We start from the raw sequence: 26,033 nt of genomic DNA on the forward strand, positions 1-26,033 counted from the left end.
CTCATCTATAAGTAATCGTTATAGTCTTCATTTTACAGACACACGTAACACATTGACGTTGAATTTTAACAATCTAAGAAATTTTTCTAAGAAACAATCTAAGAAACAATTTAATTACATTTCTATAAAATTACGGAGACTAAGAGTTACGAAATAATGGAAAATTTTTTGGCAAAAATTGAAGCCGAAGATGAGTATAGCAGAGAAAGAAGAAATATGAACACAGAAGCAGAGATATGTTTAAAATGCGTTTTATCTTCGTTTACGTCTACAGCAAGGGTTTACGGATATACTTTTTTCCTACCTTGTTCATGCTATAACCGAAATGATGTTAATGTTCATCCAATTGTAACAAAATTTTATTCATCCTTTATCGAATGTTTCTACTGGATAAATTTCGTTTTAGTGTTTTCCTTGACAATACCGGTTTTGTCAGAGATGATTCCTTGTGAACCGTCGTACTTACTAGACAAGGACGACGTCATCTTTATGAGAATGCTTATTGTTAATTTAACTTTAACTTTCGCACTCACTTTCAGTATTATAAAAAGAGTAAAATTAACCACAAATATTAAATTGACGAAGCCAGAATATTTCCGTCGAAAAGAATTGTACGACATGATTAATTATACTAGAATTATCTTTTCTGTTCTACTTGTAACTTTTATTATTTCTAGCCTATTATTGAACATTTTTTATTTTTATCCTGCTGTAGAAGAAGGAAAGACTTACGAACACGAGGCACTTTTTTGCAGCGTAGAAATTGGCCTTTATATTAATTTGAGTGCGGGTGGAATATTGTATCTAATGTATTTACTATTTTTGCTTGCAATCATATTAATGAACATTTTCCAGAAGTTATCGGAAGATCTGCAACTACTCAATATGAATCATTCTAATTTGGAAACGGAATTAGAATTAATTATGACACAACACAATGAACTTTGGGACTATGTGAAACAAATGAATGGCCCATTTAATTACGTATTGACAATTTTGTACAGTTGTTTAATAGCGTTAACCAGTTTACTTAATTATATTTTAATTTTTTCGAAAATGAAATTTGAATTGAGAGTTTTGATGTGCATACATTGTGCTGCAATGTCATTTACTTGTATTTTAGTAGGATTTTTAGTATCTGCTTTTACATCTGCTGTAATTTCTGAAATGTATTAAATACGCTATTTCATATTTTATTCATTTGTAACATGATTATCTTTTTTCTTTCAGATGCAAACTTCGTTTCAAGATATTCGAAGATTCGCTCAATGCGATCTGACATTGGAACAGAAATTAAAAGTAAAGCTTTTGTTATAAAATAGAAATAGCTGTACTTTTTAATTTTCATAAAATAATATTATGAATTTTGTACAGATTGTGAATTTTATGAAAAGATTTGGAAAGGCATCTTTATGTTTATCTATCAATGGTTTCTTCGATGTTACCAAGAAGTTTCCAGTCAAGGTATGCAACGTATATAGTCATTCAATATATTGTTGTATTATATATTTAAATTTGAATTTGCAGATGTCCAGCGCTCTTTATTCTATGTTTTCGAATCTGTTAAATTTGAGGACCGTTTCGACGAAGAAATACTGCTCTTACTGATATTTGGACTTAAGAATCTATCCTTTGAATATAATTTCATCTTATAACGTTTTAATTAATAAATCTTAATTACTTCATCTATATATGATTATTTAGATACACTGTTATAGTTTTTTGACACGTTATTGTCGATTTGTGATAGATTGCATTGTTAAAATAAGAATGAATGTTTAGAATAATATTTTATTTAAATTTTTATAAATTGCTTAAATAAATGTAAATGTATTTCCTCAAAAACTCCCGTGAAGGAAAATGCCTAAAGTGAACACTGTATACGGGGCGTCTTAATTAAAATTTGCTTATGATCCGTACAGTTATAATGTGTCATTACTTGCTTTGTATCAAACTACTATGGATATACNTGATTCTGATGAAACAGTGTTGTTGTTATTAAGCTGTTTCTTTGCAGACACACTAAGGTAACATATATCAACACTTGGCAACTTATTGACTATTTATTCAGTATGTATACCAACTGAATAAATAGTCAATAAGTTGCCAAGTGTTGATATATGTCACCTTAGTGTGTCTGCAAAGAAACAGAAAAAAATTTCAATTATTAAATATCGGACTTCGTAATCAATTTTATATTAAATTATTTGAAATTTATAAAAGTAAAGAAATTCACTTATTGTAATAACACTATGTGAGACCTGGACCTCACCCTCCAAACCGGGCTGTCGAATCGGGGCAAATAAATAACCGGGGGAAACCGGTGACATATTTTGTAAACAAGACCGGTGCTACGAAGGAACGGGGGTGCGATACAATCTAATTGTCTATTCCCGGTCGTAGATTGTGAGATCGATCGCCGGGGAAAGTACACCGATAATTTCAAAGTAAAGATTACTGATGCTCCCTATCGGCGGCCGGGCTATTCGGCCGGGTACCTCACAGTCCGAATTTCGTTTCTGGTAACAGGGCCGGATGAATCGAGTCACAGAAGGATCACCTTTCGGACCAACCAAAAAGCGAGATTTCGGTTGCAAATCTCATAAGAGCCCGAAATACCAAGGACTGGGGAGGTTGTGAAAAAAATCGCCAGGACTTGAGACGTATCGCTGTACTTATCAAGGAACGTCGAGCTCTTCCGCAGGACAAGAGTAGCCCGGAGCAAACAGGGACTTGACTTCCACGCCGATGATTTCTTTATTGCAGGAATTTCAACGGCAAAAGATCTCCAACGACAGGATCTTCTCTGAGAATTTTACGAACAGGATTCACATATGAACGTTCTTCGATTTTTGGTGTGTAAACCTTTCTTCTTGATCGTGAAACTATCAGCAACGAAACATCTGTTGGTACACTTATGTAATCATGTCTTTGCTGTATTAAATGCGTTCAAGGGTGTAAATTACGTTTCTGTGTGAGTCACTCTTTGCATCTTTCAACCGATACTCCGATACATCCAAATGACTTCTCACGTCACCCTGACAGATCGCGAGAGGGTCGTTGTGCCTTCCACTTAAGGCAGACTATTGTTGAGCAACGAAACCCTAGACAAGTGGCATTGACGGTTCTTACCTGTGTGATTGATATTAATAGCGAAAGATGTGTCATTCCATACAATTATTATTATTACTTCGTACAGAAATTAGTACAATTATTATTACGCTTAATATTCTGTACAAATTACTTTGTACAGAATATTAAGCGAACTATGCAATAGAGGCGTCGCCCATATTTTGTGAAACGCTGTTTTCGTACTTTGAAAATACTAACCTTGTAACGTTTCGGACGCTATCGCATATACGTTCCCCGTCACAAATGTACGTAACGCATTTCCAGAAGCTATCGGAAATTGCTCCCCGACATCGCCACAATGCCGGAATGCAATTTTTCGTCAAATCTTATTGCAGTGTTTTGCCCCTGTACGTCATACTTGTCCTGTCAGCAAGTGAGTGATGTCGGTTATGTACAGTACCTAACACATTTTAGGGAAAAATTTTGAATTGAAATACATAGTTAACCTGGACTTTAAGCTCATGAGCATAAGGCCAAACTGAATATTGCAGCCTAATAATTTTTCTATAAACGCGTTATTTACGAGAACATACCTTCACATAGTTCATACATTCTGTTGTAAAAATATAAACACTTTATTATCATATAAAAGCAAGCAATTATTCTTGTATTATTATATGATTTAATTCAGGCGTCTTTCGTATGTTAAAGTTAACAACTTCGATTACTTGTGGGACCATCATAATCCTTAACTCCCAATCTGGAAATAACTTGGGCAGTTTACATAGGTTGCGTTTACTTCTGAGCTAATAGTGCTACTTCTGAACACCGGAAGTGACGTCATTAGCATGTGTATTCGTGCTTACCTGTCCTTTCGAAAGTAAACGCGAACGCTAACAAAAAATATGGCGGTTTCCTTCAAATAATATTGTCGAAGCTGCTATTTTAAATGTTACGTTACATATAGAACTACTTGATTCCGAATCAGAGAAAAATGATCTTAATGTGGATATAATTGTAGAAAAAATGAAAGAAGAAAAGAAAGTAAAATCAAATAAAAAAGATAGAAACTTTTATTGAAGAGACTGTACTTTCTTATAATCCAACCGATTTTAAACAGCACCTTAGACTTACAAGAAAATGTTTTGAGTCTCTTCTAAAAAATAAGCCTAATTTTAGACACAGAAAAATTGTGTCTAAAATTGTAAAAAAAAATTTAGACACAGAAAAACGTTTGATGCCAATAAACATTTAATGATGGATGTGAATGCATCCATCATTAAATGTTTATTGGCATCAAACGTTACTAAAAAAGAAAATCGGTGTTTAATTAAGAAAATATCATAACTTTTGAAAATAAAAAGACATAGTAGTTTCAAAAATCTTTTTGTCGACCACCATTTATTTTCTCAAATGTTCTAGAATAAAACTTTAGACGACCCGGACTTTCTTTTAAGGCCACACGGTCGCCCAGGTAAACTATTCCTTAAAACGTACAAATTATCCAATTAAAAAGGGAGTAAAAGGGAAAATTTTACCTTTTAAATGCGGTAAGAGGAAAAATTTTACCATCCAGCGAAATTCTAAAATTAAACATAACTTTTATTTATTTTAAACAGCAGTGTTAATTACTTAAATCAGGCTAACTGAGCTTACATCAGTTAATTTACCGTACTATCGAGTAAGGCAAGGTCTATATCGTTCCAACAATCCTCAGGAAATTAAATACAAAATTTAAACTTCCAAATCTCTTCCCATTGATTCCAGAAAAATAAATTGTTCTATTACCTTTATAACCTAAGAACCTATATACAAATATTAAGTTTGTCTGGCAAATTAATCTAAACTATGAAAGATGGCATCTACAATATTCAAGTATTCTCAAAAAAAATTAAACAAAATGATAATACTTAGAAAAAACAGTGTTATAACGTGCATGCCGAAGATTTGCATTTACACAGAAACTATCAACCTTTCAACACGTGTAACATTTATATACTTGTGATTGCATTATTTTATTTTCTAAACATTTAATGACATCCCAAACAGATTGTCCTGTATATTTACATATTATATTTATAATATTTTCGGGGTTTATTATTTTTATTATAATAAATAGCAGTAATATTTAAGTTCACTTTACTTTAAAGATGAATCTTTTCAACAACAATCTGAAAATATATTTTAAAAATTATTAAAAATCGCTATAAGATGTTAAGTGTATGGAATTACAATTAACACAATCAACCAATAGTATGGCTATGCTCTTTATTAATCGTATTATATTATAAAATAAAATTTTAGTTAATAAAACTGTGGCAATAATTAAATACAGTAGAGCGTCGATTATCCGAATGAATTGGGGAATGAGGTTGTTCGGAAAATCGATATTTCGAATAACCGATTATGCACGAAAAAATATATTAATTTATCACATGTTGAGATTTTTCTCCGTTGCGTGTCGCTTCGAGTTGAATTTTCGTCGATTTTACGCCTAACGAAGACTATTGTATCGTTAAAAATTATTTTTTTATTTTGTACAAACAAAATAAATATATTGAAAAATATAAAAACAATAAAAAATTATACTTCAGAAGTTAATTTAGTATCAAAAACGTAAAATATTTGAGTAGCCCAACACATAGCCAAAGATTGCAGCACCACAGCATTGGCAAAAATTTAAATTTGTCGACTGGAATTCTTTCGGATAATGGAAGTTTCGGATAATTGACATTCGGGTAATCGACGCTCTACTGTACAGCATAACGTTATTTTAATTACCGATAAAAGTTAATAATTAAATCCCATTTTAAAATACAGCCAGAACCTCATTCTAGAAAAATTCATAAAAATAAATTTATGAATAGGTAATTCGGAAACAAGTGGATAAGAAAATCCACCTACTCATCCTTCTCCTTCTCACTGTCACTCGGCTTCATATGAAAAATTACAAATATAAAACAAACTGCCCTCAAATAAAAACTCTATGAATACGTTTTAATACAAAAATATTCTTTAACTTCAAAATTCACTTTAAATTGTATCGAAAGGTACACGTTCTCCTTTTGGAGAACACAGCCTCTTGTTACCATATTGTAACCAATAACACTGTATAAGATATCCCGTTACGTGAACATATATTAAACATGTTATTAATTCTTACCTAAAAGCATTGCAATTATACTTCTCTGTAGCTCAAATATTTCTGATTATCTTCAAAATATTCTTGAAATTCCATTATACTTTCGTTACATTGAGTAACATCGAGAGGAGGTAATTCCCCACCATATTCTACTGGAAGATGCTGGGGAGAAATGAATTTGTGCAGAGACTCTATTCCAGAACTGTGAAAATGCAACTGAAAATATTTGATTTACATTAGTATAATAATTACCGTTTCTTCAATTATTCATTACAATACTAGAAGGTGGTGAAGACTGCTTTCAGATTTATAACACTAATCTAGAAATCATGTATCATTCTTTAAAACATTAAAAAGAAATTCACATCAAGTACTGCGCCGTAGCATTGCATCTTAACATGTTTGAGGTTCTAGCCAACTATTGAAAGTATTTAAACTCAAATTATTCCGGGCCTAGAATCCCAATTTTGACTAAATATGTTGGCTTTGGAATTGCCTTCCCTAATCTATACGACTCCAGAGATAAAAATTTATTTGGGTGTATTGTAGCTATTTAATCTTCATACAAATCTTATTTCAAAACTAATGATATAATGTCACCAGGGTGAAGCCGAAATCACTAATTCAATGTTAACGGAATAATTTCGAACTTGTGCTCATCATTATAAATAACCAGCAGATGAGCCCAGCGTTGCCCGGGCAAAAAACAACAAAGATTAAGATTATTAGATCATTTCGTAGTTCTAATCCTTCTATTCTAGTAGCCGGGACGCCCCCTAATGAGCGTTCTAGCATAAGAGGTGTCATTCCACGGTATAAACAATAAATTTTTATTACAAATAAAAACAATAATATGCTAAATTTCTCATGGCGTATCCTACTAAACCGCAGCCAAAAAATGCAAAAAAAACCGCATCAAATAATAATATACTGAACTTATTGTTAATCTTAAATAATAGCTAGGAGCGCCCTAGTTACCATTTTTGGTATGCAGTGACAGAAACAAAGATAGAAAGAAAAAATCCGGTTTATGGAATCCATTGTTAAGATTATACAACAATGTAATGTTTTCTGAAACCAAAATATGACAAACGTGGCTTGTGTAAGCGAAAAATAAAATTATATTAAATAATTAAATGGAAGAGTTCTTGAACAAAAATTTCAAAAACTTCCCATTGTGTTCTTGCACAAAAATTTTTCTGCAAGAACACAATACGAAACTTTTCAATAGTTGATTCGTTGCGAACTCAACTTTATTTACTATGAGATCTGTTAATAAAAACAGAAAAAGAATTAAAGAAAATTAAACCTAAAGTTAGAATTGATAATAAGTTTCCAAAATAAAATCACCTTTCAAATTTACAGTAAATAAAATAAAAGAGCAATTATTTATTGTGACATCGTAACAATGCCAGACTACAATTTTAATCATATTTTAATTTATTTCATTGAAAGTATAATGCTCTTTACCAAAATTAGTACTGTAGTGTCTTGCTTCTGTACATCACTTTTTCCGTTAAAAATGGAATCATCTATGTAACTCCTTTCAGCAGAAATTTTTCAATTAAAATAACGTTTTGCATGAGAAGTTCGTATATATTTAATCGGAGCTTCCTATTCCTTAGCTTTCCATATCTGGTCTTGACTTTCATCTATCTGATAACGTTCTCGAGATTATGGACAGACGGCGACACTGGGAATTTATAGGTCTACAATTTTTCAAATTGCAGCGCAATGATATCCTGCTTTCAAACTTAAAATATCGATATTTATATAAATGCGGATATGTTAAAAACAGATCTTTTATCTCCGGACGATAGTAATTCAATAACTATTTACACTGGACATTATTGCAGTCGTCTTTAATTTGACCTTTAAGGTATTTTGCAAATCTCCATGTTTTCAGACCTCGTCAATTCAAAACAGTAAAACAATAGAATTCCGTGCATATGTATGTATATAAGAAGCATTAATGCTATTAAATTTTGGTGATAAATTAAAGGTCGAATGTAGAAGAGATAAAGAAGTGTCATGAGTCATAACTCGAGAGGGGTCGGACTTAATTAAGATGTTAATCGTTATTAGCCTTTAAATATTATTAATATGTAAATATAAAACTCACCCGTTTCTTTATTTTATATGGAAGAAATGGCCGAAATGCAGTATAAAAGGCATACACAAAATTTCCAGTATTTATAACGTGAATAGCTTTATAACTAATCGGAGTAGATTGCTGTTAAATTAAATACATAGTTTAAATTATATGTAATCATAAAATAAAATAAATAATTAACATTATTGCTGGTACTATTAATCTCATTATAACTTACTATATCTTAGAATAGTAACTTTCTTAATAACATAATATAGGTAATCCAACTATAACTTACAAAAATAATGGAAACTACGCAAAATAATGTACTCGGTGTTAATTGCAAAACATGACTCCATGATAATGTTTCAGCATCCAGAATCAACACAAATCCATTGACTTGAATTATATGTCCTGTTATTGCCATGTCTATAAACATCATGAAGCATTTTATGATGTCTTTGAAATGTACTTTCGAAGGATCCCAGTAAACTAAAAATATATGTATATATATAAATTAATTCTCGTATCACTCACTATTAAAACAGTACAATAGAGCATCGATTATCCGACTCAATTGGGGACTCAGGTTGGTCGGATAACTGAAAAAATCAGATAACCGAAAACAATGAAAAAAAAAACATTATTAGTATAGTATATTAGTATATCCCATGTAATTAGTATATTAGTATATCGCTATTAACCAATGTCGCATTGAATTTTCATCGATGTTAAGTCTAACAATTTTTTTAAATAATAATCGTCGCGACAAACAACCACTCTTAATTAGAAAGTTAAGTCTCGTTTAAATACTGGCCTCCCCTCAATGGTCGAGCCAGTGTTGCCAGCTAAAACATGCAAAAATTTAACAAAAATAATATTAAAGTAGCCAAGACAAAGCCAAATATTGTAGTGACACATCACTAGCGGAGATTTGAAATTTGCCGACTAGAACGGTCGGTTAACCGATGTGACGGTTAATCGAGGTTTGGATAATCGATGCTATATTTATCATAAAAACAGAAAAGCATTACGAAATTTAGGTTTTCAAATTAAATACGAGGCGTGTCCGGAAAGTAAGTACCGTTTCGTTCTACCGCCATTGCAGTGGTAGTGTCGCAGTTCAGCGCCTGCGCACACGACTCTCTGGTTGATTGTCAGTCCAGTGACGCCATTACAGCCGGATTATGTTGTTTTTCCACGTGCTAGGGAGCGTTTAAAATGTTTAAGACTATTGTCGATCCCGCCGACTGTGAAGTGCATTCTGTAATACGATTTTTGAACGCAAAGAATGTTAAGCCGGTTGAAATTCATCGTCAACTTGTAGAGATTTATGATGAAAATTTAATGAATGATAGAGTGGTTAGAAAGTGGGTTCGACAATTTAATGCTGAACGCACTGATGTTCATGACGAAGCATGGAGTGGCTGGCCTTCTGTTGTCAATGATGGTTTGGTTGCAAAACCGAATGAAAAAATTCCTGAAAACAGACTGTTCACAATAAGATTGCTTTGTGATGAGTTTCCACCAATTTCAAATACTGTTTTGCATGAGATTGTTGCTATAACCGATGTTCAGCAGTGGCTGTCTTCACTGGCGGCATCTTTCTTTGAAGAGGGTATAGACAAGTTGGTTTCCCGATATGACAAATGTTTGAACAATGGTGGTAACTATGTAGAAAAATAGTTTCAGACATGCTCTTTCATGTAAAANAATAATCGTCGCGACAAACAACCACTCTTAATTAGAAAGTTAAGTCTCGTTTAAATACTGGCCTCCCCTCAATGGTCGAGCCAGTGTTGCCAGATAAAACATGCAAAAATTTAACAAAAATAATATTAAAGTAGCCAAGACAAAGCCAAATATTGTAGTGACACATCACTAGCGGGGATTTGAAATTTGCCGACTAGAACGGTCGGTTAACCGATGTGACGGTTAATCGAGGTTCGGATAATCGATGCTATATTTATCATAAAAACAGAAAAGCATTACGAAATTTAGGTTTTCGAATTAAATACGAGTAATTTAATATAACAACGTTATACATAGATATATAATTATTAATATTTTTTTTAATGGAGAAGAGAATACATAAAGTATATTCATATCATTCTATATAAAATATAAATTATTTTGCTTGTGAGTTTAACGTTCAATATTAGTAAATATGTGTATAAAATAGTGAATATAACTTATCTTACATACAGTAGATTCGATTATTTCTTATCGGATTAACCGGGGTACAAAAATTGTCTACGGATGAGTCATTTGCTCAGAAATAAGCAGACGTTCTATACTGAAGAGCTACGTGACATTATTTTAATGCGAGATCAGGGCCAAACATTATTTTATGTAAATTCCAGATAAAAGAAACGTTACATTTGTAAATGATACGTGAATAATTCAAACTAATCGATCCCTCTGAATAATCTCTGTTCAGCTGTCTCCACCCTTTGCCCTCTCAAGAATAAAAGACTCAGCCTTTTCGAATCATCGAAGCTTCAGTGAACCTAAACCATGCGAATCAGGAGTACATCTATCCGCCGATTCTGTGATTTCAATCTACATATATAATCGAGACGAGTTGATAATGATAATAATAATAATAATAAGCGCAGAGCCCAAACGTGTAGGCGTTGAAAGTTGAAATTTGGTGCACAGTTAGGGTATGTTACGAGGACGCACACTGAGAAGGGAATTTTCGAAATTCCTCCCCACGGGGAAGAGGGACAAGATTAAGGCTTAACACTGGAAATGTCAAGTAACAATGGAAGTTTTAAGTAACAATGGAATTGTTAAGAGAAAGCGACGTGCAAGACGCAGATGCAGTTTTTTTTCGTTTTTGCGGGAAAGCGAACATATTTTTAGACCCATCTAAAAATTCTCTCATCAGTCCGAAAACAGGGGTACCCAATTCTTGCATTCTGTGAAAACGGATAAGGTTGACTATAGCGTAGTAATAATGTTAATATTCCCTATCGTTACTTTTGCCTGAGCAACGCCGGGCCTATCTGCTAGTTTATAATAATTAAGCTATTTATCGACGCGCGAACGATTGTGAACTCTCTCTCTCTAGCGGTCAGGGTCGCGATATTAATGATAAGATTACTCCTTGTTTATTCTATTGTGTTATAAAATTAGCAAATAAGCTAAGCATCTTAACCAATTGTGTGCAGAGGTGTAAATAGTATCGATAAATAAACGGGTTTTTGTTAAATGATAAATTTGTGGAGTGCACTTCTTCCAATTGTCCCGATCCCTCTCCCTTCCGAGATTAAGCATCTACATACGCAACCGCTTGCGCGTGAACGAACTGCTAAAGGTCATCACTATTTCCGTGTCCTTTAAGACCTAACGTGACATTAAAGAGGTGCCGATCCTGCAGTCGCACAAACTACTAATAACGTAAATTTGTTAAGTACCTTGTAGCTATAGAAAAACTGATGTGGAGAACCTCATGCACTCTCGAACGACAAGTTGTCCATGCTCACACGTCATCATAAATCAGTTTATGAAATAGCCACTTTGCAGGCAGAAATACGAAGGAAATGATACACTTTGCCGGAATGTCCACTTCTTTATGTCAAATGGTAGTTTTCGTTGTACTATTCACGTTTCATGAAAAATTACACCGTTTAATAGACACAGAATTTAAACTGCATCGGATTAACCAGGATTTTCATCAATCGCAATGATATTTTTTTTATTCATCCCTGTAATCGAGTGTTTGTAGCATTAGTCTAATCCAAGTATACCATATATATATATAACCCATTCATCTGGTGTCCGTCCGCGTAACCGTTTGATAACGGACACTAGAGGTGCCCCTATCGTGTGTCATATTTCAAACATTCAAATTAACAATTTTAATTATTATTTAAATTAACAATATAAATTATTATTATTCATTTGGCCCATAAATTATTATTTGGTCAATATAACGATATAAATAATCTATATATATAATCGAGACGAGTTGATAATAATAATAATCAGCACAGAGCCCAAACGGTTAGGAGTTGAAAATTGAAATTTGGTACACAGATAGGGTACGTCACGAAAACTCACACTAAGAAGGGATTTTTCGAAATTCCTATCAACGGGGGAGAGGGACAGGATTAAGGCTTAACACTTCCATCAACAATGGAAGTGCTAAGTAACAATGGAAGTGTTAAGTAAGAATGGAAGTGCTAAGTAACAATAAAAGTTTTAAGTAACAATGGAAGTGCCAACAATGGAAGTGTTACGTAACAATGGAATTGTTAAGAGAAAGCGACGTGCAAGACGCAGATGCAGTTTTTTTCGTTTTTGCGGGAAATCGAACATATTTTTAGACCCATCTAAAAATTCTCTAATTAGTTTGGAAACAAGGGGACCCAATTCTTGCATTCTGTGAAAACGGGTAAGGCTGACTGTAACGTAATAATCTTTATCTTAGTTATCGTTACTTTGCCCGAGCAACGCCGTCCAACCTGCTAGTTCAGTATATTTGTAATAGGAATTTATTTCAGGAGCTTATATCTCGCGAAGGGTCGCGAGTAGGGGTATGGTTCCTTTGACTTTATTGTTAGTACAGGAGTCTACGGTTTGGAGGAGTCGCCACCTTTTCATTCGGAGGGTAAATCTTACCATTCGGAGTTTAACAGAGCTGTAGAGCATATTGATATAAACAAAAAAGTCAAAGGAACCGTCCCTCATGGAAATTTGTAAAGAACGCCCACTAGGGGGCGTCTCGAGCAACTAGTATTTTATAATTTATTCTATGATAATAATTATTTCACTTAAGCTAATCACTATATCAGTTATCATAAGCACAGATTTCTACATCAAACATTTTTTTTTGATACAGCATAAAAACTAAATACTAATAATATTGTCCAGTCAATTACCGTAGAGACGTACTTTGTTCTCTAGCGATAACGTTTACCAGTTATAAGTTTGAATAAACATTACATAAACACGGCAGAACTTTCTTTATATAATTTATTTTCGTAAATTTAAACCAATGTAGATTTGTATCAATTCTTCGTAAAGAACTTTGGATATTTATTCAAACTTTGATTAATAAAATATTATCAATCTTCAAGCAAAAACATTTATATAATTAGAAACGACTTGTCTTCTACGCAATTAAAATTGATTCGAATGGCTGTCTGTCCGAATATCGAGGCTGAACCGATTTCTTTTAAACTTTGTATGTATATTCAGTATAATATTTATCATTTCCCCGGATACCTCAGCTAGTAATTTAATAATTAAATTAAGTACTTACGGCTTCGAGCGATTCCCAAAATGCTGCCATCTTGATCCGTGTGTGGAAGATAACCAACTATTTTCGTGTCAAGACACTTTTTCACGGCAGCAGGATTAAATTCTCCAAACATATCTGAGTATTTTCTCCTCGTAGAGTAATAATTTTTTAATAATTTAATTGCTCTTTCTTTATCGAATTTTCTGGCTCTAAGGAAGCTCAAGAGAAACATATCGTCTAAACGACAATTTATATTCTGCTCTGTAAAAAATACGAATATAATAATTCATTGTTAGATAATTAAATATTTATATATGTTATATAATAAATTAGCATAGATATTTCAGTTTACGTAATTAAAATTCTCCTTTAAAAATGTTTATTTTCAATGTACTGTACTGAACAAGTTTATCGTCTAAGACTTAGACTCTAAGTCTTTATATTTATTTTTATTTAAGTATAATCAAATCTGATTTGCTTCAAATTATTTTCTGATACAGATATATTTTTTCTCAATTTCTTATTTTACATAACAAATTATAACTCCTGACTAACCTGGCTAATTCAATGTACATTTATTACATAATTTGGCGTTATCATTTAATCAATTATATAATACGGTCAAACCTGTAAATAACAGCCACTGACGGCAACATAAAAATATGATCGTTTTGAAAAAATTATTTTGTGTTCCTTGAAGAAACAAACGTTCCTGAAAAAATGGCCGCCCTTTACAGTTGGTCGTATTCGAGGTTCGATTGCATCTATATATTGAATTATTTAAATTATAGCCCGATTAATCCTGCGTTATTATTCCATTTCTTTTTTATTTTAGATTTAGTTTACTTCATAATTATTCTAAATAAATATGAATTTTTTCTTACCGATTACCATTCTCTTGAAAATTTCAAATTCGCTTTTATTCCATGTTAAATAATCTTTACTTTCTTTATTGCTGCAATCTTTTACGAGTAAATCTGCATTCATCTCTATAAAATCGTAACAAAATATACTCTTATAGTGTGTATTTGTGATTTATCCGCGAAAAGTAAATAAAATAAAATCTATATATTATCAATTAAAATTAAATACTTAAATACATGTAATTGCATTTATATAAATATTTTTACACTGTNGTATATTCAGTATAATATTTATCATTTCCCCGGATACCTCAGCTAGTAATTTAATAATTAAATTAAGTACTTACGGCTTCGAGCGATTCCCAAAATGCTGCCATCTTGATCCGTGTGTGGAAGATAACCAACTATTTTCGTGTCAAGACACTTTTTCACGGCAGCAGGATTAAATTCTCCAAACATATCTGAGTATTTTCTCCTCGTAGAGTAATAATTTTTTAATAATTTAATTGCTCTTTCTTTATCGAATTTTCTGGCTCTAAGGAAGCTCAAGAGAAACATATCGTCTAAACGACAATTTATATTCTGCTCTGTAAAAAATACGAATATAATAATTCATTGTTAGATAATTAAATATTTATATATGTTATATAATAAATTAGCATAGATATTTCAGTTTACGTAATTAAAATTCTCCTTTAAAAATGTTTATTTTCAATGTACTGTACTGAACAAGTTTATCGTCTAAGACTTAGACTCTAAGTCTTTATATTTATTTTTATTTAAGTATAATCAAATCTGATTTGCTTCAAATTATTTTCTGATACAGATATATTTTTTCTCAATTTCTTATTTTACATAACAAATTATAACTCCTGACTAACCTGGCTAATTCAATGTACATTTATTACATAATTTGGCGTTATCATTTAATCAATTATATAATACGGTCAAACCTGTAAATAACAGCCACTGACGGCAACATAAAAATATGATCGTTTTGAAAAAATTATTTTGTGTTCCTTGAAGAAACAAACGTTCCTGAAAAAATGGCCGCCCTTTACAGTTGGTCGTATTCGAGGTTCGATTGCATCTATATATTGAATTATTTAAATTATAGCCCGATTAATCCTGCGTTATTATTTCATTTCTTTTTTATTTTAGATTTAGTTTACTTCATAATTATTCTAAATAAATATGAATTTTTTCTTACCGATTACCATTCTCTTGAAAATTTCAAATTCGCTTTTATTCCATGTTAAATAATCTTTACTTTCTTTATTGCTGCAATCTTTTACGAGTAAATCTGCATTCATCTCTATAAAATCGTAACAAAATATACTCTTATAGTGTGTATTTGTGATTTATCCGCGAAAAGTAAATAAAATAAAATCTATATATTATCAATTAAAACTAAATACTTAAATACATGTAATTGCATTTATATAAATATTTTTACACTGTTATATTTATTTTTAAAATAAGAATCAATTTAAAAAGTTAAACCTCGATATAGCGACATTTTAAATAGTGACAGTTCGTAAAGTTCGTATTTTCATAGTATTGATAAATATACAACCTTTTAGTATCTGTAAAGAAATTATTATCACCGAATCCTATGATTTTCAGACACAAATTTACATGAATACATCATTAATTTTTATTGCATTTCTTCGGTTCAGCGCTACTCACAGTTTATTGCCAATTTCGTAGGCAAACAAATGATAGCGCTACATAGAAGATTTATGGATCTAAGTAAATCACATTAAAAAAAAACAAAAAGGTCTTACCTTCTGCATTGACTATTGTTTACTGTGTTGAAAAGGGTTGGAGTCTGTACTGTAATCAATTTTATCAAAAGTTATGTTTATAAATGTTGAATAAAGTTTAAAGTATGAGATTAGATAATTTTATGTGATACAAAATATGATAGAATGCAAAAAATATCTATGACAATAATTTGTATTATTAATCTTATAATGTTCGTATTGTAATAAACTATGAACTTCTAGAGAAGTTCACAGTTTATTATACTTTGTTTTTTGTAAGAATATAAGAGGTAACGTTTTCTGTAAATACAGAAAACATCATCTTTTATACTGGGACGTTATCCTATGGGCAAAAAGAGCAACTGCTTGAGGGAGCACTCAAATTAATCTTTAATAAGAAAAAATTTTTCCTTCCTGAAATTTCCCCGAAAAAAGGAAATGTCTACAGTCAACACTATACATGGCGCTGTCTAATTGAAATTTGCTTGTGCGCCCATTAATCTATAATCTGCCACTGATTTTGATTGTTGCGAAGATCGAACTGCTTTTGAGTAAGAATATTTATTCTAAATTCTAATATTTTAATTTGTCTTTACAACCATTAATATTTCTATTTTCAGACGCGTAAATATTTCTTACGTAACTTTCTCTTCTAGAATGTAGAATTTATTGTAAACAGAAACTTATCCTATAATTGGATGGTGTTGTCTCGAATGTCTCCTTCTTACTGCTTTAAACGTAAAGAAGTGTGAAAATATACCATCGTTCTAATGAAACAGCGTTGTTACTGACGTCAAACTTGCCAGTTTAACTTTGTGCTTTTATGCACACGAAATAACTTATTCGTTCCAGATGGCTGCAAATAGTGAAGTCAGAGAAAGTCAGTAATTGTGAAGTTCGTTTACGACAGATACAATAAGAACCCTATCAATCCTCCACAGATGCCTTATTTCCTGTGTACTTGCTGATTTTTTCAGTGCATGTGTTTTGTATATTGTGAGGTGTTTGGAACTGATATGTCTATAATGTATGTGATTTTATTGTGTTTGTCAATGAGTGTGATGTCTGCTCTGTTGTGGTAAATTGTTTTATCTGTGATTATGGTTCTGTCGCAGTACATTTTGTGCATGTTGTTTTCCAATACTGTCTTTGGAATGTATTTGTAGTATGGTTCGTGGCTGTCTAATAATTTGTGTTTCTTTTCGAGCTCTTGGTTTATTATATTTGCTATTTGATTATGTCTATGTAAATTGTCAGATTGCACATCACTTCTGGTTGCAAGCTCTTGTGTGCCAAGATCTTTCAACTAGAAGTGTTATGTTGCATAGTTTGTTGCATAATGTGACATTTTCTGCATGTATCGTTTGAGTGTTATATCTTTGAGTATGTATTTTCTGTAGTTCTTAGTATTAATGACCTGATCTCGTATGGCAGTCATGTATCCTTTTGTCTTTTGAAAGAAGCATCCCCGAGCTAACCTGCAGTTTGACGCTTATTATTAGAATATTATTGTTATTATTATATACATTACTGTATCATACAAAACGTGTTTATTTGTCTTACAATAACAAAACACCCAGAGAAAAATTTATAAACCAAATAATGCCGTGGGCTTTATTCGGATTATAAATTTGATTCATCAATGACAAGTCTTATTTGGCGAATGTACCTTACACTTATTCTCAAACGGTGTTAGATAGATAAAATCCGAGATCAGATATGGAAACCGTAGGCGCAGGAGGCCCCGATTAAATATATACGAACTTTCGATGTATACATATTTCATTTCTTTTTACTGATCTCGATTATCAGTTGTCCTCTATATTATTTTATCTATAAACATATAAAACATATATTATATTATATATATTAATACTTCGCAGCTATAATTTACAACCTTATCTATCGAACATATTTAATATATTGTTTCATTTTGACTCTATAATCTAATCTTCTTAACAAAACATCCAAATACGATAATTTCGCATCTTTTTTTCTCTTTTATTAATTTAATTTTTGCGTCATCATCAATTTCATTTGCCATTTTTAATATTATGTCGACGTTAACTCCATTTAAATTATACAATATAAAGCAATAATAAATATATTTAAACCAGCAATTATTTATTGTAACGTCGTCACAATGCCGGGGTGCAATTATTAATTATATTTTCTAAAATTTAGTTAATTTAAAATATATGCTACCCACCTTAAATTAGTAGTGTCTTACTCCTGTACATAACATTTTTCCTTTTACCATCACAGTCATGTCGTCATCTACATAGCTCCTTATATAGAAAATTTTTGAATTGAAATAACGTGAGTTTCGATTTATATTGCGAGTTCATATACTGGGCTTCCTTCCCCTGTTATTTCCACATCTGGTCTCGAATTTCACCTGTCTAACAATATTCTCGAGGTTAAGGAAATACAAGCAAGTATGTAAATAGCAAAGGATAAGAGAGAACTTATCTTTTTTGGATCTGCACGCCTCTCTTGCCAGTGTAATATGTGTAATGTGTACGGGTGTTGTAATATATATATATATATATATATAAAATTAAACACAAGTTTCTGTAAGGTTAAAAACACTGTATTGTTTAATAAAGAATGTAAACAACAAAACTTAATTTGCAATTTACATTTGTTGTTTTTGATAATTTTATTATTATGGTAAATGTACAAAAAAAAAAGCTTTATTGAAATGCAAAACAGATAAAAGTTACTTCTTAATGTTTAAAACTCTTTCATATCACGTAATTTAATTGAAAATCTTGCAATAATTTTAACATTAATGTCAATACAACACACAAGAGCTATTGAAATTATAAATAAGAGCCTTTTATCATATTTTAGATGAAATGTCTATAATACTATAATGTCTGCCCCCTCTCACAACAACAATAATACAAAGTTTAAACTAATTCATCACATTTCCGATTTCAGTAGGTTGACGTCATTCAGCCGACCAACCAGGGCTTTTTGCCATCTGAATATTTAGTTGAATGTGGAAAAATCCGGTTTTTCACCTTTATATAGTTATATTATACAGTTCTAAAAAGTTATCACAAGATGGAGTAATCGCTTACCTGAAGCCAAATTCTTGTGTATCCGATTATTAATTAGCCTAAATATAGCAAGATAAAAAATCCATAAGATTGTTTTAAGTCAGATGTCGTTTATCAAAATTGTAACGTAACGTAATGTTTAAAATTAAATTATTTATGTAGAAAATCTACAAACATATTAATAATGCGAATCATTATGTAAGTTTTTAGTTACATGTAGGGTGTTTCTAACGGGATCCCGGGATCACAACTGTTTTATAATTAAATCCACAAATAGTTTACAAATTTCTTAAAAGTTTACTTTTTAAAAATATAAATTTTTCAGAAAGATAAGCTGTATACCAGTTCAATAAAATTTGATGCACTGTATTAAATTCATAGAAAACTTAATTTAAAGCATTATAAATTCATATTTATCTTTAGATTATTTTTCTCTCACCCATAAAATTGAAATTATCTCTGTATAATGTTTACCCAAAATATTAATATTACTGTTGAAATATAGCATTGAGATTTCAGATTTAATTATGTATATGTATTTATAAGTTCTTAGAATTAGCCGGATTTATTATTGCTTTTTATAATTTTAATTAGTAAAATTTAGAATTTAAATTTTAAAATAAATATTTTAAATTTAATTGTACGATCAACAGAACAAAATATCGATTTCTTCCCATTCTTCGTTATGAAATACGAATTTATTTTCCGCATCGATCGCTAGATTCATAAATGGTTATGTAAGCCAACAAGGAATTCGAATTAAATTTAATCGTATTGCAGTTTAATATTTAACGATTTTTCGAAACGTGTTACATAAGAATTATTTCATAATCTTAACTAATATTATAAAGAGGTAATGTTTGTAAGTATGTAAGTAAGTAAGTTTGTATGTAGCGGGTAATCTCCGAAACTACTCATCCGATTTCAAAAATTCTTTTACCAATATTTAGAATGAAACTTCAGGGTAGACATAGGCTGTATATTATTCCGTTAAACATTCATATAAATTAAAAGATATAATCTAAGTTAAGGCTTTTATGTCCAACAGATGGCGCTACGAGTACGACGCCCTAAGTTTGCTTTTCTGTGAAAAGGAACTAAAGCGGATCATCTTCTATCTATCTATATGAATAAAAATGTAATGTTCGTTTGTTCCTACTGACTCCTTTGAAATTTTGACACAACGCTGCATTCGAATACGCACGTGTTTTTATATAATATACATGTCGAATTTCCCCCCACTGGGAGGAGATGACAAGGATAAATGGCTTACCGTAAAGAACTCTGCTTCTATTTATACTATTTTAGATGCGATTTTTTGCGTTTTTGATTGCGTTTTAATAGTGTACGTCAACAGAATGTACACTAAGAAGGGATTTTTCGATATTTCCCCTGAGGGGGAGAGAGACAGGATTAAGGCTTACTGTGAAGAACTTGGCTTCTATTATACTATTTCGGATGCGCGTTTTTGCGTTTTTGATTGCATTTTAATAGGGTACTTCAAGAGAATGTACACTAAAAAGAAAATTTTCGAAAAATTCTCCTTCCCACGGGGGAAGTGTTATACATTTATAATAGTTACATTTTGAGCCACAACAAGGCGTGGCAGGGTCTGCTAGTTAGAAATATATTGAAATTGTAAATAATTATGTTAGTTCATACGCATATTAATTCGTGTGTATTAAATACATAAAAGTAAAGCTAAATTTCAAAAGGGAAGAATAAGTAAACAAATATAAATCGAATCTAGATTAAAAGCAACATTCATGCTATAACAATATAGAAAGATTTAATATATTCGATATCTGTACGTCAATAATTTCTGATTATTACACATTTTAATAATTTTCTGCTTTTGATGAATCCGGATACAATTAAAATAATGTTGTTGGATTTCATTCCAGCCCTAAACGAACAATCTTATTAAAGACAATTGCCTGTAAAAAATAAACATGATCACAATTGAGACAACCCATTTCGTAGCAATGAGATACCCCATGTTAATAAATCGATCATTCAAGAGGTTTGCCCGTAATAGCTACATTGAAACGGATTCTTGTCGTCGTTGCCTTCGTCTAATGAGCAGAGGTCACAACATTAAAGAAAGACTTTCCAGAAAACGAAGGCTTTCGTGTATACAATACTTTCATTTTGAAATATATCGACTTACGATTCTAAACTCCACGCTTACCTATCACTGTACACGATTTGATTCGAATATTTGCAAACAACACTAGAAATACTGTATTTCGGCGTGTCGAATACCGCTGTTTGCCGTGCCCCATTCCTAATCAACCAATTTACCTTTGTTGTGTATATGGCTAAACTGACGGTCGGTACAATTAAAAACGGCTGTGTAAGAGCTGATAGAAAAGAAAACATAAAAGCCGTTATAATATTTATATTTAATATTAATATGTCTGGTTTCCACATACAATATAATAATAAATATATTATTAGATATATTTATATATATATTCATTCAGTCTTTCCATTCTGTGAACTAAGAAGCTTTTTTTCCTTACCGAAGGGTGAGAGATTGGGTAAACCTAGTGAACACTGTTAGTAGGGTCGAAGGTTAACGCCTGACCAAGGGCTGGCCTTGTCCAATTTTCCAGTGATATTTTATCAGTCTAACATTTAAACAAGGCCTGTTCTCCATTGAACTCTCTCTCTTTGAAAACGGTTTTTTTTTTTGTCATATCGCCCTTATCTTGCATTGTCTTATTCCAACAATCCAATTTTTCGTTCCTATCAAGTAAGTTCGAGCAGGTATATAAGAGGAGTGACCGAATAGTGGGAGACAACCTTATCTATCCGAAACACAACACACATTAAAACTTTCCGAGTAACTACTTGTCTGGATTCCACTCTGAATCCCTAAAATAAAAGGCTGGAGACTACACCGTCTCGCTATAAATAGAAGATATTTAAAACATAAAAGTAATGAATTGATTAATTAATGAGTTATGACTACAGTATATGACTTATTAATTACGAAATTAAAATTTCATCATAATTTAGCATCAGTTGTAGTGGATAAACGTAATTACCTTTTGTTTACTAACCTAGAATTCTTAATGCTCAGATTCCGTGAGAAAACATCATATACTATATATACATATATCTATTTAGTATATTGGTACTATTGTATGTATATGGATATTTCGTTTTCACACGGAATCAAACCATTATATTCATTGATTGTCATTGAATTCTATAAAGCGAAACTACGGCGACGAACAAATTAAAATTGACGTTTGGAATCCACAATCGCTCAATCTATTGTAATACGAGTATATTGCATTTTCAATGTCACAGTCGTTTCATTTTAAAGACACTCGTAACACCTTGACGTTAGACTTTAACAATCTAAGGAACGTGCAAATTCAAATTTCTAATTACTTTTCTATAAAATTACAAAATAATGGAAAATTTTTTGGCAAGAATTGAAGACGAAAAGCAATATAGAAGAAAAAGAAACACTATAAACACAGAAGCAGAGATATGTTTGAAATGCGTTTTATCTTCGTTTACCTCTATAGCAAGAGTTTACGGATGGACATTTTTCATTCCTTGTTCCTGCCAAAACCGAAACGATGTTAATATTCACCCAATTTTAACAAAATTTTATTCATTCTTTATCGAATTTTACTATTGGATGCATTTCCTTTTGGTGNAGGAGTGACCGAATAGTGGGAGACAACCTTATCTATCCGAAACACAACACACATTAAAACTTTCCGAGTAACTACTTGTCTGGATTCCACTCTGAATCCCTAAAATAAAAGGCTGGAGACTACACCGTCTCGCTATAAATAGAAGATATTTAAAACATAAAAGTAATGAATTGATTAATTAATGAGTTATGACTACAGTATATGACTTATTAATTACGAAATTAAAATTTCATCATAATTTAGCATCAGTTGTAGTGGATAAACGTAATTACCTTTTGTTTACTAACCTAGAATTCTTAATGCTCAGATTCCGTGAGAAAACATCATATACTATATATACATATATCTATTTAGTATATTGGTACTATTGTATGTATATGGATATTTCGTTTTCACACGGAATCAAACCATTATATTCATTGATTGTCATTGAATTCTATAAAGCGAAACTACGGCGACGAACAAATTAAAATTGACGTTTGGAATCCACAATCGCTCAATCTATTGTAATACGAGTATATTGCATTTTCAATGTCACAGTCGTTTCATTTTAAAGACACTCGTAACACCTTGACGTTAGACTTTAACAATCTAAGGAACGTGCAAATTCAAATTTCTAATTACTTTTCTATAAAATTACAAAATAATGGAAAATTTTTTGGCAAGAATTGAAGACGAAAAGCAATATAGAAGAAAAAGAAACACTATAAACACAGAAGCAGAGATATGTTTGAAATGCGTTTTATCTTCGTTTACCTCTATAGCAAGAGTTTACGGATGGACATTTTTCATTCCTTGTTCCTGCCAAAACCGAAACGATGTTAATATTCACCCAATTTTAACAAAATTTTATTCATTCTTTATCGAATTTTACTATTGGATGCATTTCCTTTTGGTGTTTTCCATGATAATACCGGTTTTGTCAGAAATGATTCCATGTCACTCATGGTACTTCTTAATGAAAAACGACGCCATATTTCTGAAAATGGTTATCGTTAATGTAGCTTTAACTTTCGCGCTCATTTTCAGTATTATAAAAAAAGTGAAATTAACCACAAATATTAAATTGATGAAGCCAGAATATTTCTGTCAAAAAGAATTGTACGACGTGATTAATTATACTAGAATTACCATTTCTGTTCTAGTTGTAACTTTTACTATTTGTGGCTTAGCATTGAACATTTTTTATCTTTATCCTGCTGTAGAAGAAGGAAAGACTTACGAGCACGAAGCGCTCTTTTGCAGTGTAGAATTTGGCATTTTCTTTAATTTACTTATGGGTGGAATATTCTTTTCAAGTTTTTTAATTATTTTGCTTATAATGGTATTAATAAAAATTTTCCAGAAGCTATCGGAAGATCTGCAACTACTAAAAATGAATCATCCTAATTTGGAGATGGAATTAGAAGTAATTATGACACAACACAATGAACTTTGGAACTATGCGAAACAATTGAATGGCCCATTTAATTACGTATTGACAATTTTGTACGGTTTTATAATAATACAAACCAGTCTACTTTATTATATTTTGATTTTTTCGAAAATGGAATTTGCGTTGAGACTTTACATGTGCATAAGTTCTGCTGCAATATCACTTGGTTGTGTTTTAGTAGGAGTTTTACTATCCGCTTTTACATCTACTGTAATTTTTTATTGTATTATATACGCTACTTCGTGATTTATTTATTTGTAACATGTTTTTCTTTTTTCTTTCAGATGCAAACTTCGTTTCAAGACATTCGAAGATTCGCTCAATGCGATTTGAAATTGGAACAGAAATTAAAAGTAAAGCTTCTGTTATAAAATAGGTTAGCGTTAGTTTTTAATTTGCATAAAATAACATTATGAATTTTGTACAGATTGTGAATTTTATGAAAAGATTTGGGAAGGCATCTTTATATTTATCTGTCAACGGTTTCTTCAATGTTACCAAGAAGTTTCCTGTCAAGGTATGCAAGGTGTATAGTCATTTAATATATTATTGTATTATATATATAAATTTGAATTTGCAGATGTCCAGCGCTCTCTATTCTGTTTTTTCGAATCTGTTAAATTTGAGGACCGTTTCCACAAAGAAATACTGCTCTTACTGAGATATGAACCTAAGAATTTATCCTTTGAATATAATTTCATCTCATAACGTTTCAATTAATAAATATAAATTAATTCATTTATATATGATTATTTAGATACACTGTTATCGTTTCTTGACACATTATTGTGGAATTGTAATAGATTGCATTGTTAAAATTAAAATGAATTTTTCGAATAATATTTTTTTTATATTTTGATACAAATTGCTTAAATAAATGTAAATGTAGTATCGATTTTAATATTTTAAATAAAATTTCAATTATTAAATGTTGGACTTTGTAATTAATTTTATATTAAATTATTTCGAATCGTAGTAATTTATAAATGTAAAGGTATTTATTTATTGTTATAATTTTTTGATTGATAATAATAATCAAAAGATAATATTAAGCGGACGAAACAAGCGATCGAAACTTCGCTCTAAGTTACATAATCCTGTTTTTATACTTTGAAAGTACTAACAACTCCTATAATGTTTCGGACGCTATCGCATATATGTTACCTCTCAGAAATATACGTAAAGCATTTCCAGATTCTATCGGAAATTGCTGCCTGACGACGTCACAATGCCGGGCTACAATTTTTCGTCAAATCTTATAGCAGTGTGTTGCCCCTGTACGTCATACTTGTCCTGTCAGCAAGTGAGTGATGTCGGTTATGTACCTAACACATTTTAGGGGAAAATTTTGAATTGAAATACACAGTTAACCTGGACTTATGCACAGTTTGGCCTTATGGTCATAAAGCTTATGAGCATAAGACCAAACTGAGTATTACAGCATAATAATTTTACTATAAACGCGATATTTACGAGAACATACAATCTGTTGCAAAACATATAAAGTTTTTACTATAACATAAAGCAATTATTCTTGCATTAATATAAGATTTTTTTTTATTTAACCAAGTCATACGAAGTCTTTCGGACGTTAAAGTTAGCAACTTCGATCACTGGCGGGGCCATCACAACCTGTCTAACACGGATCACTTTTTAAATATTAT

The 26,033-nt window shown here is 31.2% G+C and overlaps 3 protein-coding genes across 5 annotated transcripts; 1 reads left to right on the forward strand and 2 right to left on the reverse strand.

The window, feature by feature from the left end:
• Window positions 1-25,141, forward strand: LOC111621671. Of its 2 annotated transcripts, none has more exons than XM_023363875.1 (4): window positions 1-1,155; window positions 24,654-24,722; window positions 24,797-24,886; window positions 24,950-25,141. In XM_023363875.1, the coding sequence occupies exons 1-4, from the start codon at window positions 157-159 to the stop codon at window positions 25,028-25,030; spliced, it is 1,239 nt and encodes a 412-aa protein (XP_023219643.1). In that variant the 5' UTR covers window positions 1-156; the 3' UTR covers window positions 25,031-25,141. The 2 variants fall into 2 exon arrangements, with proteins under 2 accessions (XP_023219643.1, XP_023219644.1); XM_023363876.1 differs by lacking the exon at window positions 1-1,155 and adding an exon at window positions 24,361-24,579.
• Window positions 4,470-14,542, reverse strand: LOC111621673 (clavesin-2-like). The gene is made up of 6 exons (XM_023363877.1): window positions 14,442-14,542; window positions 13,579-13,818; window positions 8,605-8,798; window positions 8,337-8,447; window positions 6,236-6,430; window positions 4,470-5,243 (listed from the first exon to the last, which is right to left on the reverse strand). The coding sequence occupies exons 1-5, from the start codon at window positions 14,449-14,451 to the stop codon at window positions 6,251-6,253; spliced, it is 735 nt and encodes a 244-aa protein (XP_023219645.1). The 5' UTR covers window positions 14,452-14,542; the 3' UTR covers window positions 4,470-5,243; window positions 6,236-6,250.
• On the reverse strand, window positions 14,737-16,251 carry LOC111621674 (alpha-tocopherol transfer protein-like). Of its 2 annotated transcripts, none has more exons than XM_023363878.1 (3): window positions 15,924-16,001; window positions 15,631-15,735; window positions 14,737-15,007 (listed from the first exon to the last, which is right to left on the reverse strand). In XM_023363878.1, the coding sequence occupies exons 1-3, from the start codon at window positions 15,937-15,939 to the stop codon at window positions 14,751-14,753; spliced, it is 378 nt and encodes a 125-aa protein (XP_023219646.1). In that variant the 5' UTR covers window positions 15,940-16,001; the 3' UTR covers window positions 14,737-14,750. The 2 variants fall into 2 exon arrangements, 1 of the variants encoding a protein (XP_023219646.1); XR_002756125.1 differs by lacking the exon at window positions 15,924-16,001 and adding an exon at window positions 16,208-16,251 and having other exon boundaries at window positions 14,937-15,007.
• Window positions 25,142-26,033: the final 892 nt, after the last annotated feature.

The sequence above is a fragment of the Centruroides sculpturatus genome, unplaced genomic scaffold (genome assembly GCF_000671375.1).
Source record: "Centruroides sculpturatus isolate CEXI.00-Female unplaced genomic scaffold, Cexi_2.0 scaffold254, whole genome shotgun sequence".
NCBI lineage: Eukaryota > Metazoa > Arthropoda > Arachnida > Scorpiones > Buthidae > Centruroides > Centruroides sculpturatus.